Genomic DNA, 26420 nt, shown 5'->3' on the forward strand with positions numbered 1-26420 from the left:
AACATGCTTATATGGAAGACTTTACTATGCTAGGCAGTAGACCCACGTAGTATCAGCTCTATGAACCTTTGCTTTACTTGCATCATAGCACAATTTCTTTGACTGCATTAGGGCTAAAAGCGGATCGGATTATATCCAACTGTATCCATTTCCGTATCCAATTTGGGTCAAATTTGGATACTATTTTTTTGGTCTGATCAGATTTGGATACAGATTTGGATAGTCAGTTAAAAAATATTTCATATATGGATACGGATGCGAATACACTTAATTGTTTTTGGATTCGGATTCGGATCCGAATATCCATATAATAAGAGTAAGTACAAGAAAGAAGTTTAAATTAAGTTAAATTAGAGAACTAATTAAGTTATTAACCAAACCTAAATTAAAAGGGACCAAAATATCGGATGACCGTCACTTAAGATAGTAATCTGAATACGGAATGCCCCATTTGAATAATAACCTTCGAATCACCCCACATGCCTGAAAGGCTTAAACCACTTGTTTGTCTATTTCGTCCCTCTTTCTTCTTTGTTGTTTTTAAGCAACTAGAGTTTCGAAAATCCGATTCACTTCTTAGTTTTTACCTAGCGATTGCAAATTGGCAATAACCATAAGATGCCTTGGAGGCGCCATAGATTATTCTACTAAAGTGACGAGAAATTTTGAGCGATATATCCTTTATGAAATTGTTAGTTTTTATTATTGATAAATGCTAATTAAAATTATATTTTTTAATTGTATCTTTCTTTTATGATCATGTTTTCATTACTAGTGTTTATCATTTTTTTGCTCAAATTTGATTAATATCTAAAAAAGTATCCAATTTGTGTCTGTATTCATATAAAAAAAATATGGATATATTTAATATATGATTCGTATCCGTATTCATTTATAACAAATATGGGTATGCTTAATATCCGAATTTGTATCTGTATGCATTTAGAACAAATATGAATATTAATTTTGATATCTATTTAATATACATATTTTTATCTATATTCGTTGAAAAATATAGATACAAATATGGATATATCAATGTCCAATTTGTATCCGATCTATTTTCAGCCTTAGGTCGCAGGTAACCATCTACAATTTGAATTTGAAGTATATCATATAGGATTCTCGTTGAAATAGGAGAGAACTAGCGGTTGCGAATAATCTCTGGTCAGCATAGATTAGTATTCATCGTTATGCATTACCAATGATACAATTAAAAATTTAGTATTGCAATGGTTAACCTCCATGGCTTTGCTTATTGTGAAACACTGAATGCCTGATGATGAGTCCACCTACTGAAGTAATGTTTCTTTCTAATGAGGAAGAACTGAAATTATTTGTGGGAAGATGATTATTATATCATTATTCCTGGATTAAGATTTTTTGGTTAAAGTTGTATGTGCAACTAGTCAAACAACTTGTCTATCACCATAAAAAAAATCTCTTGCAATGACTTGTACCATACTGCAAGGCTACAAGCACATCCATGAGCGCACTGATCACATCCAAATTCCTCAAGTTGGTATAAAACTTAGCAGTTGCATTTAAATGCCAGATGCCTTCTGCTCACTAATACATTCTTATGCTCACTCATGCATTTTGCTGTAGGTCTGATACATGAAATTTTACGAAAATAATACACAAGAGTACTAAAACTTCAAAAATGATGCCACGTCGACGTGGCTACATTTCCATACTGCTAGTAAAATAATTTTCAAATTAATCAGTAATAAAAGATATGCTCAATTTATAATGGTATTTTAAACTAGTGCATCAACTGTGGTAATAAAAATTAAAACCATAAGAATGGTTCCAATGGTTTCATTGCGGAGATATCTGGCAATCCCAATACAACGCACGGAATCTAAGAAAGCAAAAAAGAGGAAAAGGACGTGAGGAATCTATTGGCGACGTGTATCCGCTCTGAACATCTTTTTCCGATCACGCGTTGACATTTGTGTACCCTCTCTTTATTCAACTTTATTCAAATAGTTTCTCTTTTCCAAATTACTGTAATCTTCCAAAACTATGCATGGCCATCAATGAACCTTTTGGGCCTCACGGCGTCCTTATGTTTCCTTGATCATTGAGGACTCAAAAAATTTCCCCCTCGTTTTATGCTTCAAGGAAATTACACTCTTTAGATTGAATTTATTGGATCTCTTGCCCTAGCCAATCTTTAGATGCTATTACACAACTTGAAGCTTATTGCGTGCCAATAAATATGATCCTAAATGGATTTTGATTCCGGAAAAATAGACCAACCAATCGTAAGCTGGCATGTGGCATAATAGGATCAGTTTCAGCTGAACTCATATTCTTGGGCCGATCCGGATAGGAAAACTAGAAATCAGCTCTCCATTGGACTCTAAATTCTAGAGCCCAACTCCAATGATACACCGAGTCTTCATTTATAAAAAAGGCTTGAGACCTCAGCTACAAACCATCTACTTCCTCTTCTCCATCTTTCTCCATATTCTGTTCCCTGGAGCCCTATCTGATTTATTGCTAGTCCATAACTCCTTCTCCTTCTTCAAACTCCGATTTGTATTTTGCATGTAGAAATCTTTGATCAACGATAGAAAAAGATCCATTTTGTATCATATCTAACTGATTTTTTAGTTCGGACTGAAAGAGTAATGTCACTCAATTATTATCAAACTGATTGCAATCTTTTTCTATCCATAAGGATCCCACCAGAATACTTAATATTTCTAATAGGCCATGAAGTAGATCAGAATCATTCTTAACGAATTCATAAGAAGTGATCTAATTTTTTTCATTGGATTTTTTTTTCCATTGTTAATTTCTTCATGCTCGCTCCAAAATTGAAGTTCTATCTGTACAAATAAGAATATCTTTTCTTGCATAATTTTTCTTCATATAAATAGATATAGGATCTATGGAGCTTTCTAAGTTAGAAGTATATTTTGTACAACAACCCTTCCTAAGCATCAGAGGCCTCTTGACTGGATCAACTTCGATGATCTCCATTGCTTTTCTTTTTATGAGAAGATTGGTGCTTCATCTTCCACCAAAGCAGATCGATAAATGCCCTCCTCACCTCCAGATCGCCAGCCTGGATTTTGGCGACCAAACCTAGCTTAGTTTATATTTGTGGGATTAAATTTGGAACTCAAACCTATAAGGGTTACATCATCTAATTTTGTTGAAAATAGAGTACAATGAAAATCCAAATTGAACCCATTCTACTGTAAAATTTTGCTATTATCCAAATCCTTTTTTGCCTGTTTTAGAAGATGTTAATCACAAGACTTTAATCCAACAGTATCCAAATGTGATTCAATATTGAGATTATATCCTATTATTTTTTCAATCCAGGCCAATGGTGCATAGTTGCAAGTTATTGATCAGATTATCAATCTCCATTGCTTCACTCATTAATTTAATTGGAGGAGAACTACTTAGATGCACCCCTTCTCAATTAAAAGAAAAGAAAATTACACTGTGACACTTGTTTTACTTGCCATTTAACGATGGGGATCTATTGATCAAAATTTTACTTATTGATCCTTTGCCTTGATGGTCGTCTATCTTTGGTTCCACAGCCTATTCACAAAACAAGGTGTAAACTAGCACAAATATATATGTAATATATACATAAGTGTAAAATAAACAAGGTGCTAGTCTATATGGACTTGAAGAAATTGAGACATGGCAACAGACTGATTATAGTAGATTATAGTCAAATGGCAACGCTCGTATGGTTGTTGGCCTAGCAAAATTGTTACTTTGACTGCATGGCTATGTTGGATCTCACACAAGAAACAAAAACAATTCAAATAAACCACGTCAGCATAATTATGTGATCTTCAATACCATCTTGCTTAACTTTTTATTATTTTAATAATATAATTGTAATATAGTGCTATTAGGGACTAAATGATGGATCTCTCTCAAAAGCAAGTCTTGAAGAGAGACATGCCGACCAGTAGACCTACGACCATGTAGTTTCGATGATACGCTCTTGCAAACTAGTCCACCAAGATGATCTTAGATCATGAGTGGTCCTTATTCAGAAGTAATCTGATTCTTGATGATCTAACATCACTACGTTTGGTATGCTATATTAGAAATCTAAGATCACTGGCCATATAATACCAAAACTATCTCTATATTCTATATTATTAGAAAATATAAAATATATAAATAAATCTACGTCATACTATTAGCTTAAGCTTTTAGGACAAGTGATAATTTTAACATGGTATCAGAGCAGAGGTCTTGAGTTCGAACTCTATCTCTGCACTTTATAACCCTATTATTAAAAAATTTCACATGTTGGGCTCACTCATTAAAGAAAAGTCCGGCCCACATATGAGGAGGAGTGTTAGAAAATATAAAATATATAAATAAATCTACCTCATCCTATTAACTTAAGCTTTTTGGACAAGTGGTGATTTCAACATATGTATTAATAAATATATTTTTATGGAATATATTAGGAATAATTTTGCTATTATATGGTTAGTAAACTTGGATTTTTATGAAATATCAAACAGGTTACTCGTGGATATCTATAAATTTTTAATCACTAGAATATAGTATACAAAACATAATGATCTTACATCATCGAGGATCAGATTATACCGAGATAAGAATTATATGTGAGCTAAGATTATCTTGGTGATCCAATTTGAATTACCAAATGCTTCAGGTAAGTACGGTGCACATATGCATGCGCACGTGCATTTTCATGTGCACGTACCAAGACAGCTAGACAAGTGCCTAAGTTACTGACCACTAGTGAGCAAAGCGGATTTTTTTTTAAAAAAAATTGACAACCATTTGCAAGAAACTACCATACTGCCATTATGATATAATTACCCAGTGAAAACTCTATAAAAGTCAAATAATAAAATTCATACGATACTTCACGATAAGCCTCCCCTGGTTCTAAAAGTAAACTTCGGAGCAAGTAGAATAAATTTCTGAAAAGAGAGAGAAAAACTAAATTCTGAGTGACATTATCGTATATCCTCCTCAAAATGAGGGACATTCGCGAATGAGCTTAACAGTCACCCCACGTGTCGGTGGCGGGGGGGAACCCAGCGAAGCGCTTGGGGCGGTCAATGCGGCCGCGGGAGGCGGCGGTTACCATATCCAGGCCGAGGGCTCCGTTAAAGGACAGCAGCTCCTCCTCGCCGGTCTCGCCGGCCACCGCACCAAGGAAGTCCCTCGTCAGGCTGTCGCTTCTCTGCCATGCGGACGGATCCCCGGCGTCGAACATCGAACTGCCCGTCTGACAGCCCCCGGCGGCAGAGGTGGTGGCGGAGCTGGTGGTGGTTATGGGCCCCATGGTGGAGGCTCGTTGGAGGAGGACAGTGGCTGACATGTGAGGGGAGGATGAGGAGGAGGTGGTGGTGGTGGTGTGGAGATGGTGGAGGTAAGGGTGGAGGGAGGGAAGGGAGTCTTCAGGCTTGAGTTGATAAGGACTAGGGTTAGGGTTAGGGTTTGGGAGGGAGTAGCAAGAGGAGAAGGGGAGGAAGAGATGATGGTGGAGGAGTGGAGGAGTGATTGTGGTGACAGTCATGTTGGCTGCGGCGGCGGCATGGGGACCGCTGGCGGCAATGAGTCTTGCATTCTCTTCTGCCAAGGCTTCACAAAAGGCTCTATGGGTGATGAAGCTATCCTTCCTGCAAAAGAAAATATAACCAATATAACAAATAAAAATAAATAGAAGACCTTTACATTTTGATGTTAAAAGGCTTTGCAAAGAAAGTGGAGGATGATGCAAACGATGCAAATGGTAAAGAAAAGCAAACTCATACATAGGAGGCATAAGAAAAGTTGATGAAGACTAAAGGAGTAGTTTTGATTACCATCTTTATTACAAGTTAATGGAGATAGTACATATAGTTGGAAAGATCTGCAAAACGAGGTGTCATGCATGGGAGATGAGATGGGGGAGCGAGAGAGATTTTGACTAATGAATTATGGAAGGCTTGTTTCATTTTGAATTCCAATTGGATAGCAGTATAGAGAAGGTCCTTTACATTATAAACAAAAAAACTGAAGAACAATATAAATCATATACATGGTTATTCATGTGTTAAAAAAATACGTTTTTTGTCCTTCTGGTTGCTTTACTTCTTTGCCATCTTATAATCACTGTTAATATATAATTTAGAGGTGATGGCAGCTCAGTTTTTTTTTAACACGGCAGATCAAGAAGAATTTAATTTTACCAAAAAGGTATTTAAATTAGTATCACATTTATGGCCTTAAAAAGAGATCAGGAAAGAATGTATCCATTCTAGGTTTTTATTACTTCTCTTTCTAGTACAAATATAGAGCCTTAACATAAGAGGACAGTGAAACGGATATGGACTAAAATCTTATAAGTTTGTAATTAATAATAAATACATCCATTCTTACCGGAAAAAAAACAGTAAATACATCCAATGATCCAAAGATAACATCTTCCATTTCTAGGCTGACTTGTTTTTGTTTTCCTGCTTCTCTTTTGTTTTGCAATTACCCACAAAATCTCTATTTTTTTTTTTAAGAAAGACTATATTGACTTTGATATCTTCCACACCCCCCCCCCCCTCCCCAACAAACCACACACACATCAAGACTAGCATAGCACTGGAGAGCTTTGTCAGCTCAAGAACAATCATGAACTGACAACTATGTTCAGTGGCTATTTCTATAGTACTGTCAATGCTATCAATTAGGTTTCAGATAAGTCACATGCGATTCACCTCACAGGTTATCAAGAAAGAACATTACATTCAGTAAAAAGGAATTCTATTTGAGCACGAAATTCCACTAGAGATCTTGATTTGAACCTAAACGAATAGAAACCGTGTAAAAGAAAAGGAAGACAACGGAAGCATGGAACTCTAAGATGATTAGCTAAAAATTTCATGCAGTGATATTCTCTTTTGTAGTGCAGAATATTACTAGACAATATATGAAATGCAATACCCACAAAACCATTATCTAAAATATTTACTTGCATTCTGAGATATTAAGCAACTTAATTAAAAATGCAAGAAAAAGGTAACTTCAAAGAGAAATGCGGTCTTTGTTCACATCTGTAAGCTCTTGCAGAGCATGAAGGTTTTTTCCTTCCTTTTCCTTTGATTTTGATGGAGTGATCTCCATATAATTAGCTAGAAATCATGCAATTCTCGTAAACCAAACCCTAGGTTGAAATCAACATCTTATTTTGCTTCAACCTGATCAACAAGTTGATAATATATGTTCATACTGGGCTTTCCATGAAATCTGCTATCGCCTTTCATGAAAAGAAAAATCCAAGAATTTAATCTAGGAGGAACAAAACAAGTAGGAAAACAAGGAGGAGAGGAATGGAGGAGAAGAAAAAGAAGAATAGAGATTCACTTACCTCCATGATTGCTGCTATACTAAATAGTAAATGAGTTACTATCATAGAACATGAAAGATATCACCAACCTAGAGAAGAGGGTACCACAATCACATCTATGCTCCCTTGTCCCACAGGTCTTCACATGTGCCTTCCAGTCAGAGTGCACAGCATATGTCTTGGAGCACCTGTCACACTTCCACTTCTTCTCACCATGCTTCCTACTGTAGTGCTTCTTGATCCCTGTGAGGTCCCCAAGGGCCCTGGAAGGGTGGTGGTGGACACAGGTTGGCTCTGGGCACACATACACCCTCTTCCTCATCCCCTCCTTGCTGCTTCTCCGCCTCAGCTTCCATGGTAGGTTGTGGCCCCTCCTGTGGAGCTGGAGGTTCTGATCCCTCTGGAAACCCTTGTTACATATCTCACACACAAATCTATTGGTAGCCATCAAGGTCTTTGGGGACAAAGCAATCACTTCAGCATCTGGGTCTAAAGACAACACCAATAGAATATTTTTTGAGAAATTCCGACACAGACAAGATAAGAACATGGAAAACAACCAAATTCTTTTTTATTTTTCTTGTTCCATGAGAAATTATCTTTTTATCTGAATAAATTAATTGAAGAGAAAAAGGGGAGGAGATCCTTCCTACCTGGGTTCCCAGGCTGGCTTCTCTTCTTCTGAGACTTCGGTTGTGGCTCTTGTTGCTGTTGTTGGTAGTGGGGGGGAGATATGGGTGTCAACGGAGAGCTCAAGCTTTTATTGAAGTCATGGGCTCTTGTCTCCGAAGAAACACTGGCTTCTTCAGAGATGGAAGTGGAGTTGGACATGGTGGCTAATGGGAACATGGAAGCTTTTGTTTTGTTTTCTTTCACCTATGAGGGAAACAAAAAGGGTTCAAACAGTAGTATCTGGTTTCTTCTATGTTCTTATCTCTAAGGCTAAAGCTCCTTGAGAAAAGACACGAAGACAGACACACACAGAGAGTATGAGAGAAGCGTGGAGGAAAGAACAGAATCTAACTTGGCTCTATTTTGTCACTCCATGGAGTGGCACAGGAGACACTGGGTTATGGTACCTGACAAAGGCATCATTGGAAGAGTGGCAATATCAAAATTCTTGTGACGGGGATTGCAGCTGCCTGCAGTTCTGCAGCCCAAGTAAGCAGACATCTCTTTCCAAGTGCTCTCAAACCCATGCAATCAAATTTCAAACAAATAAAAGGGCTTGATTTGGAGGTGTGACTGGGTACTCTTCTCATAATTCAACTCTCTTTCTCATATGTTAGAAGGCACAGAGCAGAGAAATTTTAGGAACTGGGTCCTGAAGGTGGTGGGCTTTCATTTTCCACTATAGAGAGATATAATGGCTGTTGAAGACTGGGAGGCGAATGGCTGGCAAATTAGAGAAAAGCCCAAAAACAAAAGAAGTCGGTGAGCGAAGAAAAAAAGGCAGAGAGAGAGAGAGGTCCACAAAGGTATGGATGAGGTTCAGCCTCCCAAGGCCGGGATTCCTATCCTTTCATCAATAATTTTTTTTTTCTTTTGATTTGCGACTTCATGTTTCCTCCTAGAATGGATGGAGTGCTTTATAAAGATGCGTGGGTACTTGGAAGCTTAGGGGAGGCTTAGAAAGTTTTGGAAAGAAGTTAAAGGCAGAATTTCTTTTTAGCCCACCACAAGCATGATTGGCCCATTGATTGGTGTCCTCACGTACCCCAAAACCCAAGGTTTCTTTTTGTAGCCACACATCTTTTTGCTTTCCAAAGGTCTTAGCAGCTGCTAATTGGTAGATTGGACATCAGTTCATGTGCATGTGTTCGTTGGTTTCTTTGTTTTCTCAGTCTTTTCATTTAAAATTTTGGCATTGAGATTCTCTTCTGTTTTCTCGTTCAATTTTCTTGTTTTTATATTATTATTCCACGCATGCTTACGGTGTCATGGTGAAAGCGCTAAGAGTACCTCCACGGTGGAGAATTTCGAAGGTCTCCCTTTTTTTTTGTTTTATTACTTCTTCTCCGTAACACAGGCACACACAAACGTAGGTTGGATAAAACAAGTCAAAAATAGGTTAAATATATTTCAAATAGGTTAAACAGGTTAAACAGATTGGATCATAACACGATTCAATTATTAAATGAATCAAAATGAGTTAAACGGGTCAAAACTTTAAATCTGAACCTGACCTATTTAATAAACAGGTTTAGATGGGTTGATTTATTTATGACCTGAGCTCGTTTATGTTAGCTTAAGACAGATTGTTTGAGGGTCAGATTTGAGCGCCCTCCGCCTTCCCAACCCTGAAATAGGATGGGCAGGTGGTGGTGGTGGCACCCCGCCTTCATGCCTCGCTTTCTTGGCGCCCACACACACAAAAACGTTGATGGGAGCACCCTTCGCCTTCCCGACCCTAAAGTAGGATGAGGAGGCGGCGGTGGCACCCCACTTCCATGCTCCAATTCCTCGGCGCCCTCTATGCCAGGTTTGGTCTACCTGCCGCCCTGCGCCGCACACCGCAAGAGCACCTTCGTGCTTGGCCGCGCAGGGGTTAGGGGTCGAGGCGGACGCAGTGGAGGAAGGGAAGGCAAGGGTAATGTAGTGCGTTGATTAGTCCGCCCAAAACCTTGGCACGATTCTCCTTCCTCTAAATGATAAGGTTTAGGACTTCTCACGATGTTGTGGACAGTGGACCGCTCGCATCATCGCAATCTGAATACTTCACCAAAGCATTTAATTAGTAGGAGCGACTGGCGGTGTATACAAAGGGAAAAAGTATAGTCAACGCGAGCTCATGACTCACGCTGACTAGAAAATTCTCGTTGAAGACCAACAACTATAATGATCTATCCCCATTATGATAAAATTTTTGAAGATCACTCGAGCCTGCTGACCAAGACTATAGACTCATTGGATACACTAGTGTAGTGTGCGTTCAGCCTAGAACATCTAAGGACAACAAAGACCTATTATTGCCTCAAACTTCCATGGCCTAAGCGACCATAAGCCTTTTAAGAAGTTGGCCGTGGAGAGATGCCACCACAACTAGATGGCATGCTGAGGTCTCATTCTTTAACAAAATTAGCTAGGCAAATCACTCCACCAACTAAGAACGATTGTACAACACCACCCATAAATTCAAGAAAAATCTTTAATTCTATCAATCCCTGCTATGCCTGGACTTGGTCAGTTTTTCTATGTTGAGTCAAATTAAGCTGCAGGCTCCACTTTTGGTGGTGCCCTTCCATCAATTCTTTTATGTTTCAGCCTTGGGACCAGACTCTACTTAGAACCTCAAAAGTTTGATGTCTCATAGGGTACCAATGGAGTCCTAAAAGTAACATCCACTGATCCCCGATTAGCATTGTTTATGGTTGAAACTAGGATGATATCTGATTGTCTTTGAGCCCCCAACTTTCATTTTTGATTAATCAAAACATCCTTGGCAAATGCTTTCATAGCGGTTCGTCTTTCATAAGCCCAATAATTTCATCTTTGACTATGAAATACGAATGCCTCCGACTGTCCCTCTTAATCATTACTTTTGTTGATCCAATGAATTATTTTTGATGAGTATAAAAATTTTAGTATGATACTAATAATTTTGTAGAGTAGTCAATTTGTTTTATAGGGAGCTTAGTAAGTTTGAAAGGTTAGAGAAGTATGAAGAAATCTAGAAGAATAAATCTCAAAGTATTTGAAGTGCTTCGGAAGCTTTTGTAGTGGATTAGTAGACCCCAGAACCCCAGGAGTCAACCCCAGAAAGCCACTTGCACGAGTCAACCCCTGAAGATCACAGGTCCACTTCTAAAGATCATATGTTGACCCCTAAAGATCACGAGTCGACTTTTGATATCATGAGTCGACCCTTGAAGAATTTGAGCCAACCCATCTGCGCCTGATAACAGTAACAACTAGTTTTGCTACTAAATCAGAATGGCCATAACAGCTAGTTTCTCCTCTCCAATAGCTAGAAATAACTCTCCAATAATTTTTCAAGCTATAAATGCTTCCAAATTGACTTGGAGAAGATGATGGATTAAGGAGAATGAGTGGATGAGTTAAAGAAAAAAGAATACAAGTGAACACTACTTCTTGAGCTTCAACTTGAGAATCAATCTAAGAAGTGACCATCCAATGCATCCTCCCACTTTAGAGTGAGCTTATAAAGATCCATAGAGAGAGCTTCAACTCCCAATCATTGAAACCCATCACAAGATCAAGAGCATGCAAGAAAGAGAAAAAGGGAACGAGCTAAATTCTATTCACCATGACTCCAACTTTCAGAGCAATCCAACTTGAGCTTCAACAGTATCAATCCAACCTTGGTAGAGGTTATTGTGTATGTATTTTTTTTATCCTTGTTTAGTGCACAAGATTAGAAAATCTTATATGGGGTTTTTGGTGTGGCTGACACTGTAAAAATCAACTAGCTTGTAAGGTTTGGGCGTACTCGTGCAACAACTAGGTTGCGATCGATTGTCCTAAAAAATCAACTGGGTTGATTGTGAGCCCAAGTAAAATAATTTGTATAGATTTTGATTGATTTTTGAAAAAATCAATGGGAATGATTGTGATTTTTGTCTAAAATAATCGAACTATAATCCGAGAAAGTTTATAGTAAAATTTTCAAAAAGAAAGTCTTGGGGAGTGGACGTAGGTGTAGGGTTAGCACCAAATCACTAAAAATTTCTTGTGTTTGTGTTGATTGTTTTACTTACATTTAATCTCTTGCATATTTACTTATTGGTCATTTGCTGAAATTTATATTCTTCTATCAAACATTTAATTCTGTTGTGTTTACTTAAAGTTTTTGAAAAACTCAATTCACACTTCGTCTTGGGTTGCATAGCTAGGCAACAGCTTTATCCCGAAGGCCAACACAATAGGACACAGATCTTGTGATGTTATCCGATGCAAATGTATCTAGAGCATGGGCTTACTTTGAGCACTTTAATTTCCTCAAAACAATGGCGCCAAAGGCATGACCATCCAGTTAAGAACCAGAGTGCATTGCCGGCAGAAGGGATGGAAAGGCCGGTGCACACCATTGGCAGACAAGTCAGCTAAATCCAAGGTCTAACTACAAGCTTTTTAACAATAACAACTTAAACATGCTATAAAAGATGGAATTACTATAACTGCTGGTACTAGACTTGCCCTCTAATGGATCCTCGTTAAGAGATATAGATTGTACTCATTCCAATTGCCAGGCTCGACGAACCCAGTATTGTTATTTATTATCACTGCCTCCCGATGTTAGGATTGGATAATTCATGCACCTATTGCCTTCCTTGGATCTGGTAGCCACTTCTTAGGCTCCCTCTCTAGAATCGAGCCCTAATTCTCCGTCACCCATCACCACCATGGTAGGCCCCTATCCTACCATTGAAAGTTGATCTGATAGAAATTTAAATGGTGCATTGTTGGCATGTGGGTCGTGTGACCTGTCGATTTAACATGAATCATTGGAGCACCGAACAAAGCCTATCTTGTCCTTTTATTTAATAAATGATTTCTTTCTAGAAGTCAGGATTTGTTGCACATATTAACTCTAGATTTATTATGGTTATCCAAGTAGCACATAGTATCAAACAAACTATAGCTAGTTTAATGAGCCATTTATAATTTCACAGTTTGAACTAGTTAATACTTACACATGCATGACTTAATCTTTAAAACAAGCATATGATTATCAGTAGAATCAACCAAGTAGCACGTTCTCCAGTGATAGTCACCAAAATAGTGACAATGGAGCACCATTGAGCACAAGATACCACAAAGCCACAGGGGAAGACATACAAACACACACTCACATATCTATAGATATCAATTATTTAATTATAACATAAACATATAATATAATAAAATAATAATATATAATGTATAGGCATTATCAAAAATATATTCTATATAAGATTTAATTCATAACCATATACTGTTATAATAAGCATCACAAGTCAATTGACTAACTAGCTATGTATCGCTTGTAATTTGCATATTGAATTATATTCCCATGCTTTATAGTTATATAACTAATATTAGTTTCCATCATTAATTCCACTAAATATCCGACTTATATCCAATAAGATTCAGCTTATTTTCATATTTGGATAGGAAAAGAATATGAATACAACTAATATTCGGTTAATATCCATACCGTTCAGAATAAATATGGATATATTTAATATCTGATTCTTATTCATATCTATTTAAAATAATATAGATACAAATTTTGATATCCGTTTAATATCTGATATACTTTCTACCCTATATCAAAGACACCATGTGTCTAGTTTAAGAGCCACTAATGGACCGGAAAACGTAGGCTTTTCTTGCATTTGGGAATATAGAATGTGTTTGGGGGATCAAACTTTTTCTGTTGATTCTGATCACATTCATGGTCCAGATCCTTTAAATTATATTTTTTTAAAAATGATGTCCTATTGTTTTTGTTGCAAAATATTATAGAATTTTGGATGTGGAAAAGGCTTAATTTTTTTTGGCATTCTTTCCGAAGTTTAATTTTGGACAGGTGTTAAGAGACGTACCTGATATTTACTCTTTGTTTGCCTACTGCCATTTAAGATTAAACGAGACAATAGATAAAGAGAAGATGGTTTTTTTTCTTGCTATTTTTTTCTCTATTTCTATTTTATTATTTTTTAAAAATTGCAAAGATGAAGATTTCGTGTTTCTTAATGATTCTAATTGGCATTCTAGAAATTCTGCCACATGACTCTCAAACTAACTTATTGTTAGCCAAATGGCACGGTTCTTTGGAGTTTTTAGCTTGTGAATTATTCCTCAACAATGTTGTCTCCAAATGTGAGATAAAATCAAGTTTATAATTGACAATTATAGTGAGAAATTTGAATTCAACGGCAATGGTCTTGGGAAGCAAGAGCACTCAGTAGCTAAAACCTCCCAAGAGACAATTGATAGGAAAAAGGGGAAACTCTAGAGGACCAAGTGATGAGAAAAAGAGGAAAAACAACACAAATATTTCAGTATGACGGATGAAAAACTAATCCTTATGAAACGACTCCCAAATTCAGATTTTTTTTTTTTCCCACTGGGTACATGATTCGAATTTTTTTTAATAGAGTGACCGACATGAGAAAAAGAACAGCTAACAGGCGACCACCCCTCTGCCTGTAAGCACTTTTGGATAATAAAAATACAATAATATCCCTCAAAAAAACCCTTATAAGCCAGGTTTGTATATTAGGGTGAACCAGGCACTACTATAGTAGTGCCAGCTATGTAGAGATTTCAGGCCAGATTAACTCGACAAATTAAATATAAGATTAGAGGTGGCAATCGAATTGGGTTGGATCGTATATGGGTCAGATCAGATATGAATCGGATTAAAATTTTTTAAATCTGAACCTGATCTATTTATTAAATAGATTAAAACTTGAAACCTGAACTTGCCATGTTTAATAAATAGATAATTATACCCGACCTACTTAATTTGTTTAATAAACAAGTATCCCGTCCAACCTATTAATCTGGATAACCTATATAACCTATTAACTCATTTAATAAATACATAACCTGCTTAACTTGACTCCATTCTGTCATGAAATGGTTAAAACATATCAAGAGGCTAGAACCTAAACCAAATCCAATTATTAAATAATTTAAATGAGTCGATCTATTTAGAACCCAAACCTGTTTAGTTTAATATGAATCTGCTTATTGCATGTCGAACATAAATCGGGTGGATGAAGGCCTGCTTCCTTCCTTTCTCTCCTGATCAGAAGATCTGCGGTTGGCAGGCAGTCGGCATATTAATATCCTCCAAGATATTTATTGGAAGCATGAAAAGGCTGATGGTCTCCCTACTTCTTTAAGGGTTGTACTGTACGTTCTATGCTGTTTTAGCATTGCTCATAATAATCATGCTCTATATTGCATCTTATTTCCTCTATGTATATTTATTTATAACATGTTCTGCCATATGCACTGTGGTGATTATATTTTTTTCCCAAAAAACATATGTAATATGCTTTTATTTACTTCCAAGGTCCTGATATTGGCTGATATTGGCTAACATTTGACAAGACATCCATGTACTTATTATGGCTTTAGAAATTAATATATATAATAAGCATTCAAAATATTTTTTTTGATCTCAGCAGGATGAAATTGAGATATGTTTCTCTCATTTTTGATCGTTCAGTATAAGCTTAAATATCACAAATATTAGATTTTTATTAATCTTCAGTAATTTAAAGAGTGCAAAGAAATATGAAATTGCATTGCTTGCTATAGTTGATCATGCAAACACTCTGCCCTTTATAGATATGATGAAGCATGTTCACCGTTTTCATGCCCCAAGACATACAGTTAGGGAAATTCAATTCTCTTAGCAATAACTATACATACGCATGATGCTTTCTCTTCCAACTAAATATCAGCAGTCCGTGCACGCAACCATCTCTTGCATGTGCAGTGCATGCGCAGACTCTTGTTTCCATCTATCTCATCAATCTCTGCACTTGATCAAATTATCAACTACATCTAAAGTAAAATGCTTGTAAGAGGAAGATCAATTCTACACCTAACATATAAGACACCATGATCATATATTTTCAACTAGGGCAACTGATAGGAAGAAAGCCATGTCTGGGATGACTCTACATCTCTCTCTCTCTCTCTCTCTCTCTCTCTGTGTGTGTGTGTTTTGTGGAAACCTCCCCCACCACTCATCTCTCTCCTCTTCTTTTTTATTCTTTTTTTTTTTTCTTTTTTTTTTGTGGTGGGGGGATGCTAAGATCAGGCAAGAATTTTGATAGAATGCTCATAAAAATAAGAGCTCATGCACCTGCTGAGTACAAGTGTCATCAGATTAGAAGATAGTTGCTCCATTTCCAGTCTTTCCTGCAGCATTATCATAGAGTACCCTCCTAAATTATCTCCAAAGCATCTTCCCACAAGGATGATGTTCCCTGATTCTAAGAATTAGCATGGTAGGTCTACCGCCCTCTCAGACACCATGAAGATTGCAGCAGGTAGGTTGGTCCATCCAGCAGCCAAAACCTGACAAGTGGCGCCCTGAGAAACATAATATATTTAATTCAAGAAGATCTACGATTCCCCATACCCAGTTGAATTGAGATAACCATCAGAAATAGAAGCTCCTAGAATCAGCAGTTCAATGCGAAGATGTTGCAACTGGCAAGGTACAGATTACCACATTACAATGCCAATCTAAGGCACAAGATATCCTCCTAGGACAATGTAATTAAGGTTTAAATGAACTATTGATTCTTTCTTTTAATGCATCATATTACAAAAACCTGTGATAGTTAATTCTTCCTTGTTATGTACTTAAATATCCTTCTATTTCAATAATACTGAAAGCAACGCAGTTTTCCATGTCATTATGATAATCATATTTTACAACCAAGCTTTTAGCCTATGCTGTTGGCACGTAGTTCTCTTGTAATTATATTTAAGAGAAGCTTGTACACTTAAAATAAAAGAATAGACAAAAGGACACAGGTAATCATACACCTCTTAGGAGTCATATCAATACACAAGAGGCATGCACATAAACAACCATAACTGTACGTTCACAGATGCATGCACACGCACACATATAAAACTGTTAGCGCAATGTGGATCCTTCAAATTATAAACTCTAGTCAAAATTCATGATCCACTTATGTCCATTGCACGCAAAGTAACTAGCAAGTCAAGCTGACACCTTCCCAGAAATGGTGATCTCATATCTGATAAAATAAGGCTAAAGTATCAATCCTTATACCTTCCTTCCAATGTGAAAAAAAAGAAAGAGAAACTGTTCAATTATCTAGAAATTTTAGTCAAAAAAATTAATTTCATGAGCTCATAAAGGACAAAGAATTTCCTTGCAGTCACTGATACTTGAGAATTCCTAAAGAGTGTAAAACTCTTAGCTACAAGCATATTTATTAGAGGTCAGATCAGAATTGAAGCAGCCTAGCTACATCAAACATTTAGAACTGAATACCGTAAGCTTTCATATTTAGGAGGGTATCAATCCTAGTCTGATAATATCTGATCCTGACCTGATCCGAAGATCTACTTATAAATTACAAGATGTTGGGCTGATTCTGCTCTAGGTCAGAATGAGGTGGTCATCCTAACTTGGGTCCTGACTCTGCTCTAGCCGAGAATGCTCTACAGCAGTGGTTGGGGTCTACTGTATTACTTAACCTAATATCTGCACATTTTATATTTATTTATATAAAGTATACTAGCAACACAAATTCAAGAAAGCTCAAAAATAAAAGGAATGCGACAATATGTGTATGTTGTTGTGCTAAAATAATATTTTTTACCTAAAGCTTTTCCAACATATATGGTTAGCAATATTGGCACCACCAAGTAGCTGAAAATCAGGCAAAAATCAACCTTCCCTATGAGAATTTTTTTGATGCTGCTGCTGAAAGTAAGGATGACTTAAAGCTTCATCAATGCTCAAACGATCCTCCTGCAATGCAAATGTTATTAAATAAGAAATAACAAATTATATTCATGTTTCCAATACAAGAAATGCCAGAAAGATTCTTCGTACAGATATATACATATGCATGAAAAATAAAGCAAGGTTTAGAATATCGAGGGTTTATATCTGTACAAGAGGGTTGTATGAATTTTGTGATACTATAAATGGAAACAAAATAAAGCAAGGTTTAGAATATTGAGTAATTCTACAATTTAATTAATAACATGCAGTGTATATGCACCATCATATAAAAAGACAACAAGATGCAATAAATTAGCAACAAATTGCTATAAGCTTGATTCCACAGGAGCATGCCTAATGATATTCTAGGATAGTAACCACCTTTAGGAAAAGTAATGTTAAGGTGAGGTTTAGTGAGTTATTGTTGTAACTTCTCGTTCACTATGTGCATTGGCTAGTTCGCTTCAGTTCACAAGCTTGTCCTTCCATATTCATTGTGTCAAATTGATATCTTTATGAGCAACTTTCCACTCTACTGTCCAATACAAAAGAAAGAGGATGGAACATCTTGGCTAATGCATTTTGTTGGTGTCTCTAGAAAGACTGAAATAAAATACTTTCTCAAATAGGAAAAATCAGCCTCCAATTCCTCCAGGATTTACTTATTTTCTTGTTTATAGATTACAGAATAGTTGTACCATGCAGGGTGAGTCCAAGTGAAGGGGGTATAAAAGACTGAGTTGTATATTTTCATTTTCTAAATGAAAATGTTTAGTAAGGCATCTTAACCCTCTTGAGAGAGAGAGAGAGAGAGAGGAGTCAATCTACATTACCTAGCCACCCCATTGTTAAGTTGCATGGAAGTGTTGACACTTTGGACATTTGAACATGGCAGGGCTAATACAATATAGCTGTATACTCCACTTGGAAGTGTCTTGCTGATGTTAGCACAAGATGTCTGACACTTGGTACCATTTTTTTGAGTGTCATCCCTAGAGAATCTTGGGTCACTTCTCAAGTCGTGCCCCTGCACTGTCTATTTAGCAATTGAAGATTCAATTACTCCGCACTGGACACATTCAATGAAGTGTCCTTAAGTTTTTTTGGATGTCAATTTTGCATATTTCAAGAGACGTTTCCTTGTATTTTTAATATAAGTTTATCAAGATATATGGAGACCTTAAGTGAAATGTATACACAAACACACAATATGTACCTGTATAAATGTATGTATATATATATATATATCAAGGTTTGTTGTACCGATCAATACTGGTGCATATCGACCATACCGTACCATATTGGTATCGAACTGGTAAGTGGTATGAGAGGCATAATGATACTTGGTACGCCAAACCAGCTCCCGTACTAGACATACCGACAGTGCAATAGGATGGTACATGTACGGGGTCGGTACAAAGACGGCAAATCTTGAAATATATATATCTATATATATCTATATATATCTATATATATATATATATATATATACACACACACACATTCATATGCATATGTATATGTATACATATGGATATGTATATATATATATTCTTTTATACACACACACATGTACATTATATATATACACACACCATGTCCCATGCCTAGATATTTAAAGGCCGCCATGTCTGACATATGAGGACACTTAGACCGCTACCAAATGTCTTAAGTAACATTCAAGCTATATATATGAACATTAAGCAAAAGATATTCATAAGGAGCTATATAATCACAAGTCAACATTGTAGGCACAATAAAGCACATTTAGACTGATAAATCAGAATGCCAAACAAGATTTCATAATTGATCTGCACAGAGACTGCTTCACTGAATGCATGAAATGCAGTACATAGTAAGAAGTAGTTTATACTGTACTGTACCAGTAAGGTATTGGTACAAGTTAAGGTACAGTGCGGATCCATATCGTATTGTTCTGGGACAAACCGTATATTTTTTGTTGATTTCGAATTGAAGTCAGCAAATAGTTTGTTCTAAACCGTTTGCTGGTTTCAAGTGAAGTTCGCAAACCATTTTCCGACTTCAATTCCAAATCGGCAAAAAAAATTATAGGGCATCCCTTGTTTCGAAAGAAAATAGGGGAACCCCTACCAAGGTCGGCGGAACCATCCTGAACCGGACGATTCCGCCATTCCGAATCGTACCAGTGGCTCACTGGTACGGTTCCAGAAAAAAAAAAGACCCATTGCCGGAGCCGAAGAAGGAGAAGGAAAGAAAGAGCGAGCAAGGGAGGGAAGGAGAGGAAAGGCTGGCGGATGTCGGCAGAGCCGCGGGGGGCCGACGCTGCCAGTTCACCTATTTCAAACAAAACAGGGGTCTGACCACGGCTAAAAAATTTTACGATTTTTAAGTGAAGTCGGCAAGTCTTGTTTCGTTTGAAACAAGAGAATCGACCGCAGCCTCCACCACCCCCCAACCCCCCGCCCCCCGGCGGCCTCCGTCGGCCCTCCGCCGGCGTCCGTCATCCTCCGCCAGCCTCTCTCCCCCTTCTCTCTCTCTCTCTTTTCCTCTCTCCCACAGTATAACTCTATCAGTACTGGCCCGGCACAGCCAGAACCAACTCGTCCTGCCGAAAAATCGGTATGGTGCCCAGTACCGGTTCCTCCGACCTTGACCCTTGCCGACTTGCCAAAAGGACTTTCAAGCCATCTCTCTCTCGACCTCTCTCCCTCCTCCCTCTCTCTCTCCCCCCTTCCTCTCTTCATCTCCCTTTCCCTTCCTCTCTCTTTTCCTCTCTCTCCTCCCTCTCCCTCTATTTCAAATCGATGCACTGAACCATGCTGGTAACCAACCAGCCTAGTTTGGTATGGCCCAAAATGGATGGCTTGACACGGTTCAGCACATCTTGGTACTAGTACACTTCCAACAGTCATACTACGTGCCTGTGTGGTACCAATATCTTACTATTAAGTAGTGCTACTTTAAACCTTGGTTCAATGAATACCTCCTGCTGAGATGTACATAAATTTACCGAAAGGTTATTGTGAAAAAAAGAGCATACTAGAGTATGCAATTTTTTGAAGATGCTCCATTAAGCTAAAGCAGGCATTGAGTGCTCTATATGCACATACTTTCCGATCTCATAAGCTCATCAACAAGCAGCTCGGAGAAAGCATGAAGTTCGTAGGATAATTTTTACAATGTCCATTTGAAAAGTGTGCAAGATATGATGAGCTCTTCTTCACCAGTTTCAGCATGGGTTCATATGATGTTATTCTCATAAGTAGGAGCCAAACTAAAGATGGATTGCTCAGTCTAAGTCTCACTACATAGTAAAAATACTCGGGAAATCTAAGTGCTTTAGGAAATAGGAATATGAGTACAAAATTTCCTCAAAATTTATATAATCCATTCATCTGCTAACATCCAGATGCTCATCTTTGAGAGCTATTAAGTGTCAATCTGATAAACCTACTCCAGTATGATTGATCAGTATAGAGGTCCACAAGGCTTGTATCTGCAAATTGTATAACCTAAAAACGAGTCATGAAGGTGGGTGATATGTTGACTCATCATGGTTTCTCTTATAACCAAGTGTAAAGGGATCATGACCATGTGAATTCTACAGTCAGGTAGTTCAGCACAACTAATTTATGCAATGTTCATTGACTTCATGATCTTAATAGCTAACCAATAAACCACTTCTCAGAACTCACATTCTGGGATCATAGACAGGAATGAGAAAACCGATCACTGTTACAAGTTACAACATATTTTCTATGTCTGTGCAAGAAAGATAATAATATTGAAATTTGTTAAATAAACATAAGAACTTAAGAGCCTTGACAAGTTAGTTCAGAACCTGTTTTTCATGACTCGCTTGGCTTTTCAGTAATCACTTTATAACGATGATATATCTAAAATAGAAAGTCAATCAGGAGCAAGAAATGCTGAACCGGCCCGTATCAACCGGTTCAGCCCGTACCGGGCCGGTCTGGTCTTGGACCTGGTTTGGCCTTAAAAAACGGTTCCGGCCCTATATGGGCCAGTTCAGCCCATACCGACCCGGTCCGGTCTCTCTAACCGGACCGGTTCGGCCTTAAAAAATGGTTCCGACCCCTATAGGGCCAGAACCAAGCGGTACCGAGTCGGAACCAGGCAATTCCATCCAGTATGGCTAGGAACGGTTCGCACCGGTTCCAAATTTTTGGTTGATTTCACCGGGATCATAGAAACATCAAAAAACATAAAAAAACATCAAGAAAATAACAAAAAAACATCAAATTACACTTAAATTCATAGAAAAAGTTCGAAAAGAGAATTCCAAAAAAAACGCGTGCGGAATCAGAAACCAGGCCGAACCAGTGGTACCGGTTCGGTACTGGTTCAGTTTGGTCCGAATCGGTACCGAACCGGTCCGGTAACCGACTTGTACGCCTATCGGTACCGGTTCGGCATACTTTGATCAGGAGTAATGATAAAAACGAGTTTTGGTATTAAAGAGGTGTTTCCAACTTTTCTGAAAAAATTAATTACAACATAGTTTGTTTCTCTCTATTTTGTAGATTTAATAAAATACTGCATGTGGAATGTCTACTAATAGACAACCATCCTAAAAGTAATTAAACTGAAAACCTGATTTCAATAACTAATTTTCACAAATTTGCAAAACCAGATTTCTCACATAGCATCTTCACACCAAGCACTTAACGAGGGAATGATCTAACTAACAATTTAGCTGATTGCAGATTGACTTTATACTAGAATTCTAAACAGCAAAACATGAGTTCCATGGGTAAACAATGGAAAACAATAAGTTCTAATTAGTATACTTTCTGAGTGAAACAAAACTTACCGGGTGCCATACCAACAACTGGCGCACTAATCGCAGTGCCCAAACATTTGGAAACCTGCATAACATTAATCAACATTGATTTTTGAGGTTTAGTGAACATATAAATTAGTACGAATAGGACACCTAATTGAATCAGAGTTGCATGTAAGTAAAAGGCTAACCCCAGCTTAAGAGGATCTTTACTCTTCACTTGATGTGAAAAGGACTCTTCAGAGCATTTCCAGGAAGCTGGCGAGACTCCAGCCTTGATTAAAAAAACGAGTTTCTCAGTACACATTATAGTGTTTCAATACAGAAGGTTACTAGAATTAAGAATCTACAAATTAGACTACACATATTACTGGGAGATGATAATGCTATCAACAAAATCCATGATAGTTTAGATATAAGGAGCTTAAGATGTCTAAAAATATCTTCAATAATATACATGCAACCCTGCACAATGCATCAAAATGGCCTTTTAACACGTCATGACATCATAATTATACATACATATATTCATACTATGCATGTGTAATCGTGCAGCCAAGAATTTACATGTATGTGAGACAGCTATAGAAGGTATTATGCGATCATTTCACTGTTAACAGAATAAAGTTTTGCATTTAATATTTTTTATACACAGTTTTCAAAATTAGAACAGAGATTCGTTAAATAATGCTTTATAATTGTTATATTTCTATTATTATAGCTAAAAATGGATGTTATAAGAGCCATTATTTCATTCAGGGAAAGATGTCAAAAGACAGGCTGGGCAAATAATAGCTATAATGTTTGCTATAATGGATAATAACAGTAATTTTGAGGGAGATAACAGTTGTTACAGAAACCAGGGAAAATAAAGTGGCGTGGTTACCAAAGTCGTATGGTTCCTTGTAAAATTTAAGAAGTTGATAACTTAATGCTGCAGTGAAGTAGGGACAAAATCTGGTGTTATGACACAATAGAAAGATATTAGAAGAGTCCAAGCTGCAGATCTAAAGGGTTGACTTTATTTTGTGTTATTACTACTTATTAGCAGTTTAATAGCTTGCAGTATCTTTCAATGTACTTGGCCACCTAGTAAGTTGCAGTCTGCATGGAAATGTCTAGCATTTATTGCAGATATTGTAACTACAGTCTATCTTCTGATTACTATAAATTATCAATGAAATGAGTAATGGGGAGGTCTTTAGAATTAGAAATTATTTTCTGCAAATTTCTTGCTAACAGAGTGAGTGAATTCTCCCACCAAATCAAGCATCTGGCTTTGTTGCATGAGTGATTCTGTGATTAGCAACATTGAGAGGCATCTGCTTCCCTCAGTGAGTAATTCCCGGGATTATGATCTTTCCCATTGGTTCGGATTTCTGGTCCAAACCAAACTTGCAGGAAGGAAGCCTGCATCATGCCATACATCACCATGGCCGAAAATGCCCCACCTATATGTTGTGGCATGCAGCGTATTGATTACCTGTATCAGCACGACAAGCACAAGATGCAAATGGCAGAGAGAAACACACCAGAAAAAGGGAAAACAAAAATGAAAGAGATGAGAAATTTACGTGGTTTGACAACTTGCCTACGTCCACGGGAAGAGCACAGATAGAATTTTCCACTAATGAGGACAAAGTACATAACCTTTGGATACTAAAACAGGAGTCTTTATGGTGATACCCACCCCTCTCTTGTTACAAAAAAAATCTCAAAATAGTACCTCATACAACTCTACAGCTTCTCACAGGAAAACCCTAAAAGAAAAGCTTCACATTATGTGAAGTACGAAAGAAAATAAACGAGAGCAGCCTGATAATGTTTCAAATCCACAACAACACAATACCTAAAACCAAAGTAATGTGAAGGGGAATTGCACTTTACAAAGCTTCCGACCAGAAATGTATATGCACCATGAATTTGTGCCCGAAAGAGAGAGTCAGCTCTCTCTTTCCTTCACTTTTTCAAGTTTAAACAAGCACTCAAAGCTACTTCCAAGCCTTTGGTCATGATGACTCTATTTATTTTAAACAATTAACCGAGTTCATAATCTCCCTTGGTTCACCATAGCCATTTTAACCAAACAACTTTGTCAGACTCAAATTATAATTTGGTTTGAGCAAAAGTCCCATGCTCAGTCACATGATCCAAATCCAGTCCTCAAAATATTTGTATAATTGTTGTTTTGCCACTAATGGTCAAAACAAAATACCATACATAACATTCTCCACCTTGGATTATTTTGTCCTCCACCTTAATGTGCATTCTCCTGTATCCCCCTCCCTAGGGTCTCCAGTAACTAGCAAATTTGGAGACTGGCCAAGTCTAGGCAATGCTTAAATTGTCCTCTATTACTGGCTTAGTCATGATGCTTGGTTTAAGATTCATTATCTACTACTACTAGAACCCAAAGGTCAAAGTTAGAAAAGTCTTACACACTAGTGTTTAAGATTCATTATCTACTATGACACTAATCATCACTTAGCACCTCAACAAACTAATTCATTTCCAAGGGTTACATCACATATCAAGGTTTTAAATACTGGTAGGGCACCCCATTGTCCTAAGTGTCTGGACGGGATGAGTTGCAAAATGGATCGGGAAGACATGGACATCCACTGACATTAGTGTCAGGATGCAGGTCATCCCATTCCACAAAAACTGCAGCGCTCCCATCTCACGGTATTTAAAATATTGGCGCATATATATATGTATGTATATGTATTTTTTACTTGTAGGTAGCTTATTACAAACATACCAAACGCTCTTTTCCTAGCTGAACAAACCCCTCAGGCTCCTCCAAATCACCAATCAGTCCTCCCATCAAGCTGCTCAAGCTCCATATGAAACAAGGGAACTATAGCAAAAAGAATCCTGATAATATGCTTTACCATCCATAAGAAGATTTCATTGAAATGCATTCCTTCTTTTATGCATAGCTTTAGCTACCATTCATGCCTTGTGCTTTTTCCGTTTCATCATTTGCTCCTTCCTTCTTTAAGTAGATCTACCTACAACTGATGTCTCCCCTTGGGTAGCTAAAACAAATCTCATGTATGATTTTTACGAAGAGACACCATCTCCTCCATTGTGGCTGCCATCCAATCGCCACAATCTTTGTCTCTAATGGCATTCTTATAGGATTAGGGGCCATTTGTTACAACAAGCAAAGCATAAAAGACATAATCCTCCAACCTGTATCTCAACAATTGACTTGTTTATCTCTTCTTCCTCTTATTTGCACTAAAGTAGGACTCCTCTAGAGTATTATCCCATGTAGGCCTGTTAATGAGCCGAGCTGCTCGAGCCCGGCTCGGGCTCGGGCTCGGCTCGTTAGTCAAACGAGCCCGAGCCCCAGCCCAATATGAGGCCCATTTACATCCGAGCCTGGGCCCGAGCTCGAGCTCGAGCAGGTCACGAGCCCAAACGGGCTCTAGTCTCTCAGTCAACCAGCAGCCCAGACCAAAGGAGCTCTAGTCTGAACTGTGAAGTCACTAAAGTGTGAAGTCTCCCAGCCGGCCCGGCCCGGCCCGGCCCCCTCCCGATTAACCATTTGCCCCAGCCCTCAGTTGGCCAGTTGCCCTAGTCTCTCAGACTCCCACTCCCAGCCCTCCCCCGAATCCCGATCGGCCGATCCCCTTCCCTGACTTGCTGCGGCGCAGCTCCTCCATTCTGAGGCCGATCCTCCACCTCCAAGGCTCCAACCAGCTCTGCCGGTCTGCCCCCGTTGCCTTCAAAGGACCAACCAGCCGTGAAGGTGAAGCACTTCGGCGGTTCGAAGGCTTGAAGGCTGAAGCCCCTCTGCCTCCTCCTTT

At 37.9% G+C, this 26420-nt stretch overlaps 2 protein-coding genes and 1 pseudogene across 18 annotated transcripts in view; all 3 read right to left on the reverse strand.

Moving 5' to 3' along the window:
* Window positions 1-4841: 4841 nt before the first annotated feature.
* Window positions 4842-8739, reverse strand: LOC103706344 (protein indeterminate-domain 7-like). Its single transcript, XM_008790410.6, has 3 exons — window positions 8011-8739; window positions 7447-7846; window positions 4842-5657 (listed from the first exon to the last, which is right to left on the reverse strand). The coding sequence occupies exons 1-3, from the start codon at window positions 8204-8206 to the stop codon at window positions 5033-5035; spliced, it is 1221 nt and encodes a 406-aa protein (XP_008788632.3). The 5' UTR covers window positions 8207-8739; the 3' UTR covers window positions 4842-5032.
* A 1211-nt stretch (window positions 8740-9950) lies between these two features.
* LOC148699489 (18S ribosomal RNA) lies at window positions 9951-13069 on the reverse strand (annotated as a pseudogene).
* Window positions 13070-15634: 2565 nt separating this feature from the next.
* The window catches only part of LOC103718236 (kinase superfamily protein), a 94197-nt gene continuing 83411 nt past the window's right edge, over window positions 15635-26420 (reverse strand). For 7 of the 17 annotated variants that reach the window (XM_088714544.2, XM_039131925.3, XM_039131921.3 and 4 more), the window contains 4 exons: window positions 22794-22876; window positions 22633-22687; window positions 17689-17840; window positions 15635-16417 (listed from right to left, as the gene is read on the reverse strand). In XM_088714544.2, the coding sequence (XP_088570670.2) occupies window positions 17757-17840; window positions 22633-22687; window positions 22794-22876 (222 nt within the window). In that variant the 3' untranslated portion in view covers window positions 15635-16417; window positions 17689-17756. Of the gene's footprint in view, window positions 16418-17688; window positions 17841-22632; window positions 22688-22793; window positions 22877-26420 lie in introns of those variants that run through there. The other 10 variants (XM_088714545.2, XM_088714541.2, XM_088714532.2 and 7 more) reach the window with 5 other exon arrangements.

The sequence above is a fragment of the Phoenix dactylifera genome, chromosome 18, assembly GCF_051530095.1.
Source record: "Phoenix dactylifera cultivar Ajwa chromosome 18, Ajwa_hap1_PhDact_Kaust_v1.1, whole genome shotgun sequence".
Lineage (NCBI taxonomy): Eukaryota > Viridiplantae > Streptophyta > Magnoliopsida > Arecales > Arecaceae > Phoenix > Phoenix dactylifera.